The sequence below is a fragment of the Amphiprion ocellaris genome, chromosome 10, assembly GCF_022539595.1.
Source record: "Amphiprion ocellaris isolate individual 3 ecotype Okinawa chromosome 10, ASM2253959v1, whole genome shotgun sequence".
Classification (NCBI taxonomy): Eukaryota; Metazoa; Chordata; class Actinopteri; family Pomacentridae; genus Amphiprion; species Amphiprion ocellaris.
The window spans coordinates 14,841,953-14,859,329 of NC_072775.1; the positions used below are offsets into that span (position 1 = coordinate 14,841,953).

General features: G+C 39.1%; 2 protein-coding genes across 2 annotated transcripts; both read left to right on the plus strand.

Annotated features, from left to right (window-relative positions):
* Window positions 1-1,324: 1,324 nt before the first annotated feature.
* Window positions 1,325-10,185, plus strand: LOC111567647 (EEIG family member 2-like). The gene is made up of 11 exons (XM_035947535.2): window positions 1,325-1,600; window positions 3,512-3,632; window positions 3,927-3,956; window positions 4,447-4,563; window positions 5,092-5,138; window positions 6,601-6,704; window positions 6,978-7,073; window positions 7,196-7,400; window positions 7,936-8,072; window positions 8,692-8,755; window positions 9,033-10,185. Exons 1-11 carry the CDS (start codon window positions 1,455-1,457, stop codon window positions 9,073-9,075), a joined length of 1,110 nt encoding a protein of 369 aa, XP_035803428.1. The 5' UTR covers window positions 1,325-1,454; the 3' UTR covers window positions 9,076-10,185.
* A 1,294-nt stretch (window positions 10,186-11,479) lies between these two features.
* On the plus strand, window positions 11,480-17,371 carry prpf38b (pre-mRNA processing factor 38B). Its single transcript, XM_023268899.3, has 6 exons — window positions 11,480-11,905; window positions 12,852-12,920; window positions 13,164-13,315; window positions 13,526-13,586; window positions 14,864-15,102; window positions 15,992-17,371. Exons 1-6 carry the CDS (start codon window positions 11,696-11,698, stop codon window positions 16,668-16,670), a joined length of 1,410 nt encoding a protein of 469 aa, XP_023124667.1. The 5' UTR covers window positions 11,480-11,695; the 3' UTR covers window positions 16,671-17,371.
* Window positions 17,372-17,377: the final 6 nt, after the last annotated feature.

Sequence of the window (17,377 nt, forward strand, 5' to 3'; positions counted from 1 at the left end):
AAGTGCTGTTTTATAGTCACCGGTCAAAGGAGTGTCTGTGTACCTGTCACAGTATCTGATCACGGTCCTTTCAAGCCACACCTGACTAGGATGTGGATTAAATCAATGGTCAAGACTTTGTCACCAGTGGAACAGCTCAAAAACTTTTTGTATACAGCTGCCTATATTTAACCATTTTCTACCACAACAATGGAAATGTGATTTTAACACTTTTCTCTAAGTCAGAAAAGAAATTCATGTGGATGCTGCTCTGTGTGTTTTGTTTAATGTCAGATTAAATTGAACTGACTTGAACTCAGTTAACTCAAGTGTGCTTAAGTTCTGCTTTTTTTTCTTTTTTTGAGTATTTTCACTTTTGGTATTTGACTTCTAGTTGTAGACACAAAAATACTGCACTGTAATACTCTATTACATTTCTCCCACAGCTGAAGTAATTTTTTACCTACAAACTTTACATACAACACCCTATCTGCTTATAAATTGTTGTATTGGTATTGATTTGGTCAAATTATCTATCAGTCTATATAATAGATAAAAGAAGTCCCACCTTATCAGATACAAGACTAAATGACACTTACACCTGGATTCATCAGTAATATCAAAAATACTAGGCATACAGCACTGATAACATATCTTCTATGAAAGGGGCAATGATGAGAACTTTTGCTATTACGGCACATTTATGGTGAATACTTGCACTTTTGAAGAAACAGTTGAATGCAGTAACAATATAACAGCACATTAATACAATTTGTCATTATAGCAGCTTTAATTTTCTTTGACTGTAAGTAAAAGATGAGAATACTTCTTCCAACACTGTTTGCAAGAAAAATGCAGCATTTAAGGTATACTAGGTGTGGTTGTGGGCATTTTTTCCCATCCACATATTACTTTAATTATTAATCAAACATACAAATGCAGCTTTAAAATAAAAAGCAAATTTTTAAAAAGCTGGGGTTACTAGCTCCCTATTTCTTTCATGATGTAACATTTCTTCTTTTTGTCACATGCCTGCTGATTAATAGAAATTCTTCCTTCTCCTTTCCCCCCCATTTCTTTTTGTACTGTCATGTTGTTGTCACGGGAGCAGTAATGTTACTTCAGTGCATTAACTTTTGCAGAAAACAGTTTCTCCTTTCAGCAGGCGTTTAGAATAAATTTCAGCCAGACTCTAACGTGCCGGGTCCAACCACACAGTCCAACCACTACAATCGCGGTTGTGGTATTTCCCCTTTTTCCACCCCAATTGTCCAATCAAACCACGGAATGTCCTCCACGTCACGGCTGATATTTTTCAGTGGGTGTGAAGGAAGAGGTTTGAACTTTGAATCGTGTCCGCAGCAGCAGCAGCAGCAGCAGCAGTTGAACAGCTGAGAGAGCAGCACTGACAGCAGAGAAAGTGTCCAGCTGTCTGTCAGCCAGGACCCGCTGCCCTCACACAACTTTCCAGGACCATGTCGTTCATTCTCATGAAGAAGAAGAGATTCAAATTCAAAGTAGACTTCGACTTGGAGGAACTGTCATCGATTCCCTTCGTGAACGGAGTGTTGTTCTGTAAAGTGAGGCTCCTGGATGGAGGATTTGGCGAGGAGTCGACTCGGTAAGATTTTTTTCTATTTTTGGCGAGGTTAATATTTATAGCATGTTACTCGAACAAGCTAGCGTTAAACTGAAGCGAAACTTATGACCACTTTGAGTCCATATTCGTTTTTTGTTTCTTTGTTTGTTTGTACTAAACACCTGTTGAGCATTTGTATCCTCTTTTTAAAGTTTATTAACTACAGCAGTGCACAGCTTTCAGAGTAATGTGTACAGTAGTTAACGTTTAGCTAGCTTACACCAGCTAACTTTACTTACCAGCCAGCAGTTGAAGACTTGTTTGCAAGAAGACGATAAAAGTTAGGGGTACAGTGATTTAAAGTGATTTTGAGAGCCAAAGACGTCTGTTTGATCATTGAAAAACAGATGCTGATAGAAATAAGAGGTTTTTAAAATCGGTAGCCTATGTTTATACTCGTGTTCAAAGCAGTTGCTAGGCAACAAGTGCTGCTAATGGAGGTTTTTACTGAAATGACTTATTAGTCCACTATTTGATATAAACAATAAAACACCAGCTAATAACAACAATAATAATAACGATAATGATAATAATTATAATAATGATGATGATGATAATAATAATGATAATTATTATTATGATGGATCATTTTGTACATTTATGCTACCGTCTCATTTTTACATTTCTGACAGTGACGATCAAAAACGTGATTTTCTTCCATGGCAAAGGAGCATACGAGTCCAGTCTCCTCCGTGGAGCCATAATTATAACTGCTTGCAGAACTTAAATGAGTCACTGTGGAAAAACGGACACAGCTAGCACATGTCTACCGCTGGCCGTCATTACCATGGTAACGGTCAGCCACTAAAAACTATAAACACTGTATTCTTAGTTTTGTCCTGGTCCAGCCACTGCTTTTAGTCTTTTTTTCCTAAAACAAGCATAATGACAATTTTGTTTATGACATATGGGGTCATGACGCTGTTGTTATCTCTATTTATTGCAGTGGTATTTTTTAAATAATTCCTACTTTTTTCCGTGTCCATGTGGCAAATATGTGCTACAAACCTACATCCCCTTATTGTCTTTCCAGTGACCAGCATTGTCCTCGGTGTACATTCTGCATGTTCCCTAACAAGTCAGTTTTACCAGCCAAGTCAGGTCAGATTTATCTCTAAAGCACATTTAAAAACAACAACCACTGACCAAAGTATTCTACAATCAAACAGCTAAGCCATTAAAATACAGTGACCAGCAGGGCCTGTATGGGGTTACAGTTTGCCTGAAACTCATTTAAACGCCTGCTCTTCCACAACAGTGAAAAGCATTGTTCTCCTGACCACAATGTGACTCTATTATTCTATTATAATATCTATTATTCAGCAGGCATATTGCAAAAAGAAGAAATGCCACATCATAAACAATGTTACATTATTCAAAATAAATTATTCCTGTAACTTTAATCTCACCAAAAATATGAAGTTAGTAATCTGACCTTTTCTCTTTTTTCTGCTCTGGGAGTTGCCTCTGCGTTTCCTAACAAACACTCCTCAGAGTTCAGGGACTATGCATGTAGCCCAAAATCACAAATTTGCCTCAAAGAGCTGTATGAAAATTATTGTGAACATCTCATCTTAGAAGTGAGGTCAATCTGCATACAAAATAACATTAGTTAATTTAAATAATCTGAGATTAGATTAAACCCAGTATCATTTAGCAAAAGTTTTTCATCTAATAAAACTTAGTAGGAGTTGATTGAAACATAGGTAGCTCATAAACTCATTTCACAGACTTCTCATTCTTTCATCTACTTAATGGTATGAGGCATATCTTTCTGACATAATCTAAAACTAATCCAGATGTAGACTTGCAATTAATATCTATTCTTTCAGTATTCAGCATGCCTGTGTGTTTCTGTATGAAGCAGTGTACTATATTGTACTTGTTTCACAGGGAACCGGTCCAAGCCAACTGCGTTCACTGGAAGAAGAGATTCTCTTTCATGTGTAAGATGAGTGCCAACGCTGGGACAGGTGTGCTGGACCCCTGTATGTGCCGAGTGTCTGTGCGCAAGGTACAGGACATTTTTTTCTGACATCAAGTTCTGCTTTGTTGGCACTACAAAAATGTACAATAGCAGTTTCCCATAGTGGAGTACAGGCAGTTCATGAAGACTTGAATGTGCCAAGAAAGTCTACATAAAACCAGAGGAGCTGTTAATTTGTAACTTCACCACTACAGTCAAGTGTTTTGTGCAGACTTTTATCATACTGCAAAGAGTTACCAATGTTTTAATCAATATACTGTGCAAGATAGTAACAAAACAAACAGATGTAATAACACTTTTTTTTTGTTTTTGTCATTTCAGGAATTAAAGGGTGGAAAGACTTTTGCAAAGGTAATACTTCTCTATTAAAGTCTGTAGATTTGTTGCGAACAAAGCAGCTTAAGTTCAAGAGATCAGTTAGAACAGTCTTATCAAAAATGTAGATGATAACAGTCCTTCAGACATCCTTAGAGAACTTTACAGTTGGGCGAGTCTAATGACTAAGAATGTTTTTGTTTGTAGTTTCCGGCTTTGGTTACTGATTGAAAAATCAGTAAAACATACCTCTTGCCATGTTAACCACTAACTTTAATGGTGGTGAAAGAATGAGGCCATTGTATTACAGAAGGTCCCATCACACACGTGCATGATTTCTTATAATTTGTAGACTGTGTTTTAACAACACATTCCCGTAACACGATTCTTAATGCAAAATAAATGTTCAATTATGATTTCATGGACGAAAACACTTGATTAAAGAAAAATACACAAATTACTCCTTAGTACAATCTATATTTAAGCTGTTTAAATTTCTTAATGAATCCCTCTTAACCCTGTGCAGCTGGGTTTTGCTGATTTGAACCTGTCAGAGTTTGCTGGGTCTGGCAGCACTATTCGACGGTGTCTCCTCGAAGGATATGACACAAAGAACACCAGACAGGACAACTCAATTCTCAAGGTATGTTAATGAAGCACAACTCAACAGACCTCTTTTAAACAGTGTGCTACATGTCCTTAGGAGTGTCTAGCACACTGAATGATTCACTCTTAATTGTCTGTACAATTTAATAGCAGTAACTACATTTGAATGCAGGAATAACAATGTTAGCATTGCAGAGATTAATACACCACCCAGTTTTGCAAGGCCTCATTGCCCCCAAGCAAATCCCCAGCTGTTGAGTTCTCTGTTTGAGAAAGTTTAAAGTATGACATAGATGGAAAAGTTGAACACCTAACGATGATTGATACAAGACATGTCTGAGCCTGTGATGTGCAACCTGCCTGAACCATGGGAATGTATTTCAAACATGCATATTTTTCCTGGTGCACACACCTACAATCACCATATATTTCTTTAAAAGATCTTATTCTAAACCATAGTTAAAAGCAACCCTGTGAAATCACACTACACAGGCAAATTGGGCCTCATATACACAGTTGCCTGCCAACCTAAAACTGATTGTAATATTGTTGTGTCTGATTACAGGTTGTCATCACCACACAACTTATGTCTGGGGACCCCTGCTTTAAAACGTAAGAGCTCCTCTTGACCTCATTCATCTGTTTATTTCAAGTGAATATGAATTCACATTCAAACTAAGGGACTGGTAAATTGTTTGTTACATTCAACTCTGTTCAACTGCAACACCTTATAGTTGTGGTTACCAAAAACAAAGGTCCGAAAGTCTGCATTGAACCACAGAGGAAAATGTCTTCATCACATCCTGTTTCTAAACTGAAAACTGTCACTTGTCTGCTGTTAGCGACAGCCACAGAGTTTAAAATTAAGATGAATTTCTCTGTAGCTCAGAGCTTATCTTTCTTATCTAAGCGCTAACAACACCTCACCCAGACATTCATCTGTCCAACATCAGCAGTGAGCAACAGCTGATATGAGATCAGCTCAGCCCAGAGGACACATTTTCAGGAAAATCAAAAGCTGTATGTAGAGATGTTTGTCACTAAGGATGTGATGTAACGTCACACTCCTGGCAAAGCCTGTTCCATGTGCAAACAGTAAGCTTTCTTCAGCCAACAAGCGCCTTTATATTCTTTCCTGTCCCAACTCTGCTTAGTGTAATAATACACAGGCGGCTGCCTTGGAGATTTCTAAAACTTAGTCATTCATCCCACACAGTGTTACTCACTGTGTGTGGAGTAACTTCAGCTGTACACAGAAGAAAGATGACGTTGTACTTTTTTTTGCTGTTTTCTTTTAAATTCTGTGTCTGCATCTCTGTCCTCATTACTGAGTTAAATATATTACCTCAGCAGAAGTGGAGTGGAGTTTCTTGTTTCAATGTCTGTTGCATTAGGAGTTCCTAAGCCCAATTGGCATTCTAAATAGACTAATTACTTATCTTATAACTAATATATATATTAACCATTTTGATCAATGAGATGTCTGATTTTACTGTTTGAATCTGGAACTAGCTAACTGTAAAGTTGCCATTGTTAATCATAAATTCCACCTGAGCTTTCTCTGTAGCGATGAGCTAAAATGTTGCAATGATCTATTGCTAATTGTTTAATTTATACAAGTCCATTTATTAATCTTCTGAAGGAGCCAGGGTTAGCAAAACCAAGACAGGCAGGTACTGCATAAAGCAAAATTTTGTGCCATCTATATCTTTATGTATGATCTATATACTCTGTGTGGTAGTTTGCATGAATAAACCTCAGTAAACATTCGAAATCCATTAAATGTATGTGGACTCAACCATTAAAGATCATGTTTTTACATACTATCAAGCTTAAATATCAGTATACCCTAATAACTTTACATAAACCACAAACATATGACATTTCCAAAAGTCAATAGTACTTTGTTAATGTTCTTATGTGTGCATTTTATGCGATTGTAACATATTAAAATTATTTTACAACAACAGGGTAGCAGAGTACATTCACTGTTGATAAAGTGGATCTAGGAACTATTTTCCAATAGCATCATACTGTTCTTAAATAAGTTGGTTTGTTCCTATGTTCTTTTCAGTCCCCCGTCTACAGCCATGACTCTGGGAATTCCACAGTATGAAGCAGAGTGTCTCCTTGAGGACAGGAAAGGAGGGGACATCCACATAACCCATTCTCTCACACGTATGTATATGTACACTGTGGCTTTAAAAAGCACTTTATTCTTTACAGTATATAACCTTTATTTTTAAATCCTCAATTTTTGGCAAAAGCACAGATTTTGTGGGAGATGGTAGTAGCTTCTGTTATAATTCAGAAGTCAACATTAAAATTTTTAAATTCTGGTGAGTTTTACTGTAGCGGTATAAGAATTTTCTTTGTAAATGATCACAACAAAACTTGTCATAAAGCCTGTGATTTGCATAGTTAATCACTGAGTGTCTTGTTCTTTTTTAGACCATACAAGAAAGTCAGTATCAGTCCCAGAGGAGCTGATAATGTATGGTCACTCTAGAACACCCAGCTATGCAAGTCAACTGTCAAAAATTTCAGGTACAAACTCTCCGACACATGTTTATTCCCTTCAAACAAAGGCATTAATTTTACCACACTTATTGTACAAATCATAAACATTTCCTCTAATGCTGTGGGATTTTCTCTCTTCTGCCCTGAAGGTTACAGCTCGAGTCACTCCAGTTTAACCGATCTGAGCCATCGGCGGAGCGGGTCAGGAGGTTCTGCCTCTACAGGTATCGGCAGCATCCTTGAACCCAGTGATCACATAGAGAGAGGAGAGAAGGAGTTTAGGAGCACTCCTCCAATCTCTGCAGTCTGCCATCATGCATCCGAAAACCCCTCCACCCCCACCAAGGTTCTAAGGTAATGCCTGGTTCTCTCAGTGACATCCACAGATGTATGCCTTTGCCTGTTTTCTGACTGGAGTTTAAAATATCCACAATACACTGAAACTCGTAGTTTACCAGTTATGGGCAAGCTGTTGGAAACACAGCTTGTTGTAACTTGACAAGAAAATAGTTGTGGATTACCAAGTTGTACAGTATTTGGAACACATAATTCCCATCATGTACAAAATCCAAAACAATGAAGCTTTGTATTTGTAGTTTGTTTATTGTCTGACTGAGCTACACTTTATAATGACTAGAAATAATCAAACATTGTAATAATAATAGTAATATAATTTTTTTCTTCCCTTCTTCTCACCTTTCTTTCTCACATATTTTCTCTGGAGTTTTTTAAGCGTTGCATATTAATTTATGTGGTTGGAAACAAACTCAGCAGTCAGACTAATGTGTCCGAGGTTTGCTGCTTGTATTGTGTCATGTCATGTTTTGTCAGTTGTTTCCTATGAGTGACATATTTGTAGCATTGAATCCTGTTTCTTTTTCCCCCTTAGACACCCAGTAAAGCAGAACTCAATGGAGAATCAGCTGAAGAGAGTTGATGCCACCAGGGTGGATGCTGATGACATAATAGAGAAAATCCTGCAGAGCCAGGATTTCAGCCATGGGTTCTTGGACTCCAGTGCAGAGGGTGTGTACACCTAATCCTGATGTGGAAAGTTGCCTACCATCTTGCGGATGAGATCAAATTACTTCAAGGCATCGCAATGCAACAACGCAGTGTCTCTTAAGTGCACAGAGCGACATCCCCAAAAAAAAAAAAAAAAAAAAGACTTTATTATGATGGTAGTTGTTTATGATGGCAATTTAATAGAAATGTAAACTGTATTTCATTGCAGATTACAGAGCTTAGGTTATCTGTTCTATGAATACCACAAGGGCAGTTTAACCTTATAGATGGATAGCTGTCATATTACAAACTCTGTCCTTAACCAAGACCGTCATGTTTCTAGAGGACAGACATTTACTGTGTTCAGCAATGGGTGCACACATTTTAGAACAAAACTTCGTCTTTTACTGGCATCTCTCAAATATAAACTACCTCCCTGAATGTTCTTCAAAAGATTTAAAGTTTTAAGACTGTTTGGTTTGTTGTCAGCTGTCTCACCAGCTTCCCTATAACATCTCCCAGTTACCAGTCGTTTATTTTTGGAGACCTACAAACTACAAAGTGTCAGCGAGGCGTTTTCAAACCCTAACTGTGTGTCAGTTTTCTCATTTCTCTATTGCGTGTGTGTGTATTGTTGCAGAGGAGGGGCTCAGCTTGTTTGTGGGTCCTGGTGGGAGTACAGCTTTGGGAAGTCAGCACACAAGGTGGGTTTGATTATGCAACTGTGTATCGTGGGTGCCACACACCAGGCATTTCCTACAAATATGGGGAATTGCAATTATGCTAAATGAGGAGTCTTTGTGTTAACCGTGTACAGTATGTTGTCTTTATGCTGTATGTGTACATTGTTAATTTCCATGGTAAAATTATTTAAATTTCACACCATTGTGGTAGTTTTGCACATAAAAGAATGTCACTCGGCCAGATCGGATAACTGCCCTCATTTCCTGTCACCTAACACATTGTGACATTCTCTTTCAGGGTCGCAGCTGGAGCTTTTGAGCAGGTGGTGATCAAGCGCTAGGCTTTGGGAAGCATGTGTCTCTCACAAAGGGTGCCATATTACACTGATGTAAGGGCTGCAAGTCTGAACAGTGGATGTGCCGTTGGAACTTGCTCCCATTTCACTCCAGGAGATTTAATTTCTCTTATGCAATCCCTCCCCATCTGACCTACAGCTTCTGTTGGCCAGGACAGCCCTCTAGTGTTCAAGAAGTGGAGCTGAAGGCCAAGTTACTGAAACATTGTGTCTCCTTAGACAACATATCTCTTGGTCTTCTTCAGCTGTGTGAAAATAGTACAACATGGGATGCCTACTGTAAGTTTGCTCAGCCCTCTAGGTGGCATTTGAGCTGCCAGGCTTGACCCATGTTTTTCAAAAGTAGATAAAAGTGTCCCACTTGTCTGTCCACTCACTGTGGTATGAATGTGACTTTGTTTCATTGTCAGTGACAAAAAGTCCAAATATCTGTACTGTAAGGACCTTATGTATCATGCGGTTTTGTATTATTTTACTTATTGGCATTCTAATGGAGGGTTTTGGAGGATGAAGGATGCAGGATTTTATGCAAGGAGAGAATCTCAGGCATAAGTGGCTGGAGAGAGAACAGTGTCTGTCCCTGCTGTCCATATATTTAAAGTGATAGAAAACTGATGGTGGAGACTTCATATACGGTGATTATTTTATTGTTACATGTAAGTAGCTCAATCCCATTACAAACAAACACCTCTGTTCACCTGGTTGTGAAGGAGGAGGACTGCATCTAAAATATTTAAAATATCATGAAGTTTGTACGATTTGCTCCTTCAGTATATTGTGTGTGTGTGTGTGTGTGTGTGTGTGTGTGTGTGTGTGTGTGTGTGTGTGTGTGTGTGTGTGTGTGCGCGCGCGCGCGCGCGCGTGTGCACGCGCGCGTGTGCACGTGTGTGTTGCAAATGACAAAGTAATGACCTTATTTTTACCACAGGTTTTGTAAACATGCAAAGTTAAGTGTATAATAGCTGGAAAATGTATATTTGCTGCCACTTAAGGAGTCATGTCTATAGTACATACACTACGTTCCATGTGTTGATATTTATATATATTCATGGCCAAATTTTTAAATTAAAAAAAATAAAAGAACATCCACTTGGACCACTATTTTTCCTGCACTTTATTAGTCTTTTTATGAAAAGTTGTTTTGGCTAAGTGTACCCATGGTTGGAATTATAAGATTTTTCTACTGTCAGGACAAAATCACACATTCACAAGAAAATCAGCTCTAAGAAAACACTAGATATTGAAATGATGACTGAATGCTGTGTTTAAAGATTATGTGTTGTTAAATCTATTATTTTTGTAGTTATAAACTTGAGGGTGTTAAGTAAAAACTGTCATATGAGGAAACCTCACAACCAGCTTTACAAGTCAATGAGAATTTGGTGTAAGTGTTGCATGCCACTTCCAATACTCATATAGCTCACACTTTGCATAATCCTGCCCCCTCTCTGCCTGTTGCTTGCAAGGTGAGCTTTTCATTATGTTTTCATGTCACCTGTTGTGCTTCAGTACAGCCTTTACTCAGCCAGTGTTTACATATATGTGCTTCTAAAAATGTGCTCACATATACTGAATTTTAATACAGCTGAATTCCCAATTAAGCTGGTCTGATTTAGATACTTTTCTATTTCGGTTTTCACATAATGGAATGAGGATGAAACATTGACTGACCTGCAGCCTATTGCGTCTTAATCAACAGTCACTTAAGAGTTATGTACAATATTATGCTCTGCACTGCTATACTACTGATTTTGTAACCACAGCATTACCTGACAAAGTCACCATACAAAGTTATATCTAAAAAAAAAAAAAAATCTCAGTCTCACTCATGTCTATGTCAGCCCCCATGCTGTAAGGTGTTTTGTTCTGCGCTGTTAATCACAGAGTCTTCTTCCTGAAAGACAACAGCAACTCAGCTACATTTAGGGCTACAGACACTGACACAGCCTGTTTAGCACAGGAATAAAACCAGGGGTTATACAGTCACGATAAAACAAACCCACTTTGTAGTATTTTAAGTTGAAAATTCAAAGACACATATAGGGGAGAGGGTCACTTTTTTGTGAAAAATGCACAATATGAGGCTTTTAAAGTAAAGACAGGTACACTGAAACCATCCATGTATCAATAATACTGTGGTCAACACTTTTGAAAAAAAAAAATCAAAGTTCTGATTAATTTAAAATTAAAGTCAGAGAGAAAATCCCAGAGATTTTGAATCCATCATTATTCTAATATATAATAACTACACTTTATCTGTATACAAGTGTTAAATATATTTGTTTGCGCTGTAAAAGTTATTTTAGTCCACCGTTGTGTGCGTCCATGCTTTTATTTTTAAAAGAGACCTTCGCCGTGTTGACGTACCGTCAGTCCCGGCAGGAATCCGTTCACACTGCACCACTACAGTTCCGGTTCCACCTCGTAACGGCACTACAGCGAAAACGACGGCGGGAAGTTATTATTATCAATTTAACCAAAATTTTGCAATAAGTAAACGGACGAAATTGTCCACGGTCGACAGTTGACTATCCGTAATTGATGGCTGTGTAGACGGAGGTACGATAACGGTAACCTGAGCTTAGTGGCGTGGGATTCAGCTACCATGGCTAACGTCGGAAACCAACTGCCAACACAGGCCGTTAGCAAGCCTGCAGCAGGAAAACATGGAAATGTACTGCCCCTGTGGGGCAACGAAAAGACTATGAACCTCAACCCGATGATTCTTACCAATGTACTGTCCTCGCCGTATTTCAAAGTTCAGCTTTATGAACTAAAGACCTACCACGAAGTTGTGGACGAAATCTATTTCAAGGTAACGTTAGCTTGTGCTAACCCGCATGCTAGTTAGGTAACCACGTCCAGTCAAGCTAGCGTTATTGTGGTGATAATGTACAGTAGTCGTAAGGTATCAAGATAAACTGGGTTCAGGTTGCACTGGATTTAACTAACTTATAGTTTAAGACACGGGGAGATATTTGCTTTTTTCATATAACTGCGCACCGAATATTTAGACCACTGAGCGCTAACTAGTAACTTCAAGGTATCGTTTATTACAGAATAGCGTCTAAGCTGGGTTGGATCAGTTAGGTCCAATCAGTGGGCTTCTCTTATACAATAGACAGTACTTTAACGGTACGTTTTGTCAGACTTTGTTTGTTACCATCTGTTGTTAGTTTTTCGAAGATGCTGGTCTGCCTTTTCATTCAATATGTGGTTTGTATAGCGCCAATTCACATCACGTTATCATCATCTTAAGGCACTTCACGTAGTAAGGTGAAAACCTTACAAAATTATAAAGAGAAAGTAGAGAGTAGTAAGAGAAAGAAGTATTGTGACACTTAAGTTATTTGCTTGATAAATTGGTTGGTTTGTAAACTATATGACAGTTGTGAAAAATGTCCATCAGTGTTTTCTAAAGCCCAAGATGACGTCCTTAGGGGTCTTGTTTTGTCTGCAACAAAGGCACAAATACTTTACTGTCATAGAGGAGTAAAGAAACCAGGAAATATTTGGAATAGTCGACAATTTAATAGTTGATGACTAATTAAATAATTGTTGCACCTCAGTTCAGTTGAAAAGGTACCAGTTAAGCTGTGTTGTTAATGGCTGAGGGGCATCTTCAGTAGTCTTGGCATTTCTCATGAAGCATCCGGATGATGGGTATGATCATTCTGTTTGTAGTATGAATAGAGGCAACTCAAGTGTGTCTTGCAGACAGGTGTGTGTGAACTAGCTTCATGTTCTCTTTGTGTCCACAGGTGACTCACGTTGAGCCCTGGGAAAAGGGAAGCAGAAAGACTGCCGGTCAGACTGGAATGTGCGGAGGGGTAAGTGAGAAGTACGTGCTTTTTATATTCCCCATCTCTTCCCCCCTCTATGTTTTCTGTACCAGTGTGGAGGTAGCAGGCTGTTGAAAACATGTGATGTACAAGTGACACCAATTTACTGGTACTTGTTAAGTAATGCTCCAATTATTGTACTTGAGTCGGATAGTTAGTTGTTATGAAAGGTTAGCGGTAAACATTGTTCAGTGATGTGCTTTATGAATATGTGTTCTTCATCCTTACTAGGTGCGTGGAGTTGGGACTGGTGGGATTGTATCTACTGCTTTCTGTCTTCTATACAAACTGTTTACTCTCAAGCTGACTCGCAAACAGCTGATGGGTCTGATCACTCACACAGACTCTCCATACATCAGAGCACTTGGCTTCATGTACATAAGGTATGAACCTCTGTCACATTTAATCACTCTAGATCTTACATGTAGAGGTTTTAGATCATAGAAGGTTTTGTTTTAGCCATTGCCTATATTAATCTCACATGTTTGAAGGCCAATTATGAAACAAATCAAGAACAAATATCAGTATGACATCTGATCACTGTTCTCTGAAGCAGATGCTCAGTTTGTTCTCTCTGTTTTGTTGTGCTGCAGATACACTCAGCCCCCTACAGACTTGATAGAATGGTACGATGGCTTCCTGGATGATGAGGAGGTATGTCAACTCGGGTAATAATTTGATGTTTTTTTTTCTCTCCATGAAATGCACAGTTAAACCACACACATTAAAAGCCATCCGTTAACCCCCCCTTGTGATGCTCATAGCTGATTTTTCACCTTTGCCTTCATTTGGCTTAATTGTCCCCAGTTTTTTGTCCTCTAAACCTGAGTAGCTAGGTTACTTGCTCACTGCTCTGCTGCTGATTTGTATCAGGGTAAGTACCATGTGTGATGCTGAGTAAATCTTTTAGTCATTGTAAATATTAAGGCATGCCCTCTGTTTTTTTTTTTTTTTTTTTGACAAGCTTTTGTCAGGACTTGTTGCACAAAACTAAATTTGGGATAGCTGGCATTTGGATCATTCACATGTATACACACACACACACAAGCACTAATGTATAGCACTTCAAATCTTGCATAAATCTCTTGTGATTTTCTTTTTTTTCATATTGAAGTAAAATATAATTTGATCCTAGGCTGTGCAACCAGGCCTCCGTTGATGTTCTGTTGCAATATATTTGAATTGATCATTATGAAATCCTGCCCAACTGGTTAATTCCCCTGTTTTTTTCTTTAGATGCCCATTGTGCAGCAGGTGAATTGGATATTGTATCTCAGCACTGTTGGTTTGCGTGAGTGCAAAGCGGCTGTTCTCTACCATATAAAGTTGATAACTATTCAACTGGTGTGCACTTACCTACCTGCTCTGATCTGTGTTTACACTGTGGGCAGTTTTTTTTTTTAATCTTTGCTTAGAGTTCATTTTGCTTTTGGGAGACGGAAGAAGGAAGCCAAGGCTGCTCTCTCTTTGTCCCCTTAGCATGATGAGGATGTGCCTCAATGTTCTGCTCTCCCTTCCCTTCATCTTTTGTCTGTAGAATGAAAGCAGCCACTTTTTAAAGATACCGTTTTGAACAGATGGTGGGAAGGAAGGGTGTTGGTTCTTCAGATGTCACAATTTTTGCTTAATTGTTAAAGCTCACGCTGTAAATACAGATCCCAGAAACTGCCAGACAGGTTAGATGAGGCAAACCTTTTGTGATATTTATAGTTTTGTTTCCTATTAACAATTAGCAGAAGTAAAGCCAGACACATTTGATTGATATAAGAGATTAAGCTAGATGAGCAGAGGTGAAGGTTCAGTACTTGGTCATCACAAATTGCTTTTTGATGTGAGGCAAGATTGAAAAAGCAATTACATTTACTTGTGTCCTAACCATGCGTGCTAATCGAGTTTTTCTCTGTTTTTTTTTTCCCACCGTTTGGTTCTAGGAGCTTGACGTGAAAGCAGGAGGCGGCTGTGTTATGACCATTGGAGAAATGCTGCGCTCCTTCCTGACCAAACTCGAGTGGTTCTCCACTCTGTTCCCGCGTATCCCAGTGCCTGTGCAAAAGATTATTGACCAGCAAATAAAAGCGAGGCCGCGTAAGGTAGCTCAAAAGGAGACACAGGAGGAGGAGGAGACCACTTTTACAGAGTCAGGGAGGCAAGGAGAACGGCGGCGCTCCAGGTAACACAGCACATGATTCATGATGTTTTGTGTTGACTTGTTTTTTGACTTTCTTTTGTGTAGGTAATTAGAATGATGAAGCATTGAATTAGTTGTATCCCGGATATTACTCTAATCATTTTAACTGTATGTTAATTGACTAGTCCATACTCTCATTGTGTACCTACTCAGATTTTGTCATTTGTTTTGCCTAATTACACCTTTTCTAAGAAGTGTGTGTGTGCATGTACACATGAGTGTGTAGGACAATTCTGCTGATCCGTTTCTTCTTTTAAGGCTGTAGACCATAACACATTTAATGCTACACTTTATATATGTGTGTCGTCATATTTGATCCAAGGCGACTCATCTTGTGATAAATTATGTGTGATCTAAGTGCCGCATAGAAAGCCATTTTATCATTTTCTGGCTGGTGTGGATATGTATATTCCAGGTATCTGTAATTCAATTCTTCCTTGCCAGAATGAAATGTTTAGTTATCATTCTTCAAGACGTAATTTTTCATAGAATCAGTGATGCCATTTTTGCCTTTTGTGTGCATTGAACTTTCAATGTCAGACATCCACAATTGCTTGCACAGTTGATATCCAACAGAATACTTAATAAGAAACACTCAGATTTCAGATATCATCACTTCAATTGTTACTAGACATAATTTTAATTTCAGATATGTGAAATACCAAAACATCACCAAAATTCACTGTGACTAGAAAAAAATGTCTCTTTATATTTCTAAACTGGCAAAACTGACGTCATTTGTCCTTGTATAAATGTCTTTGTGATATCTGTTATATAGATTTGGAACTCAATTACAAGCATCAATGTGTTGGTAGTTGGGATTGTTTGATTTTGTTTATTGGCTCTAAGCTAATAGTATTATTCTTGCCAGGACACCTAGACGAACGCCGAGCCCCCGAAGGTCGCCCAAACGGTCCAGAAGCAGGAGCCACCACCGCGAGAGAGACCGCCACGGCCCCAGCTTTGATCGAGAGCTAGAGAGAGAACGTGACCGCCAGAGGAAGGAGAGGGAGGGCAGGGACCGAGACAGGGATAACAGAGGGGACCGAGGGGAAAGGGAAAGACGGCGATCTCGTAGCGCAGACAGAAACCAGGAGCGGCGAGAACGCAGAAGAAGTCGCAGCGGCAGCCGGGAGCGGAGAAGCGAACGCAGAGAGAAAGAAAGAGAAGGAGGGGATGACAGGAGCAGGAGGAAGGACAGGGATCACCATAAAGATAGAGGCAATGAGAGGGAGAGGTCCAGGGACAAGAAGAGCAGGGGAGAGACTGATGAACGGAGGCATAAAGAAGACAGGGAAAGGCACAGGGAAGAGAGAAAGGCCAAACGGTCGAGTCGGAGTCGAAGCAGAGACAGGAGGCACAAAAGTGGAGGAGAAGAAAAGAGCAGGAAAAGAGATCGAAGCCACAGCAGAGAGAGGGATCGAGAGAGAGACGGAGAGCAGCGTTCTCACAAACGTAGTCGTAGCAAAGAGAGGAGCCACCATCAGCGAGAGTCCAGTAACGACCACAGTAAACATAGTGAACGCAGAAGGAGTCACAGCACTGAGTAAATGTCGCCTCGCAGCAATATTACTTCTTCTACTCCTGTGTTTTTCTTCCTGTTTTCTACCGTCTGTCACTTGTGCTAAAAAGAAGGAATGTTAGCACGTCGGACCTCTGGAGTTGTCGTCTTTTGGCCATGTAATGTTGCTTTATGTTTATTTTTTCCCTGCTATTTCACCCCCTGTTAGACCATTGTTAGTCTCCACTTGAAATCTGAAAAGTGGCAAAAATGGCATTTTAATTTTCTATGGTTCGTGTTTTTGCCCCTGGAAGACATGGGTTTGTACATAATGTTTGGAGGCTGACTACACACGGTAAATGGGTGGAGTTGGATTTCCTGCTGGTTTGGACGCAGTCGCTGCTGAAGGTTCAGCTCCACACTGTCGTCATGGACTACATGAAAAGCGATAATTATTTTCTGGCTGTACAAAAGTCAATACACACTTTAAATTTTTTTTAAAAAGGCTAATGCTGCAGTGCATATATGAATGGTTAACGTTAAGATCTGAGTATTTTGGCAATGCGGCTCAACCAGCACAAACCCAACTCTGTCCATGATTGTGTGTAGACGGTCTGAGAATGTTTTAATCCTCTAAAGGGCAGTCTGCAAAGGGTATTTTTTACCACACACACTTGAGTCCTGCTTGTGTTGTGTTTGGGTTATTGCTCTGTTGCATTTTGTTTTCTAATAAAACACTTTTACAAATGACACATA

Coding starts and splice junctions, on each gene's coding strand:
- prpf38b (XM_023268899.3), top strand. CDS start 11,696: ATGGCTAACGTCGGAAACCAACTGCCAACACAGGCCGTTAGCAAGCCT. Junction 11,906..12,851: donor TGGACGAAATCTATTTCAAG/GTAACGTTAGCT, acceptor TTGTGTCCACAG/GTGACTCACGTTGAGCCCTG. Junction 13,587..14,863: donor GCTTCCTGGATGATGAGGAG/GTATGTCAACTC, acceptor GTTTGGTTCTAG/GAGCTTGACGTGAAAGCAGG.
- LOC111567647 (XM_035947535.2), top strand. CDS start 1,455: ATGTCGTTCATTCTCATGAAGAAGAAGAGATTCAAATTCAAAGTAGAC. Junction 1,601..3,511: donor TTTGGCGAGGAGTCGACTCG/GTAAGATTTTTT, acceptor CTTGTTTCACAG/GGAACCGGTCCAAGCCAACT. Junction 7,401..7,935: donor ACCCCCACCAAGGTTCTAAG/GTAATGCCTGGT, acceptor TTTCCCCCTTAG/ACACCCAGTAAAGCAGAACT.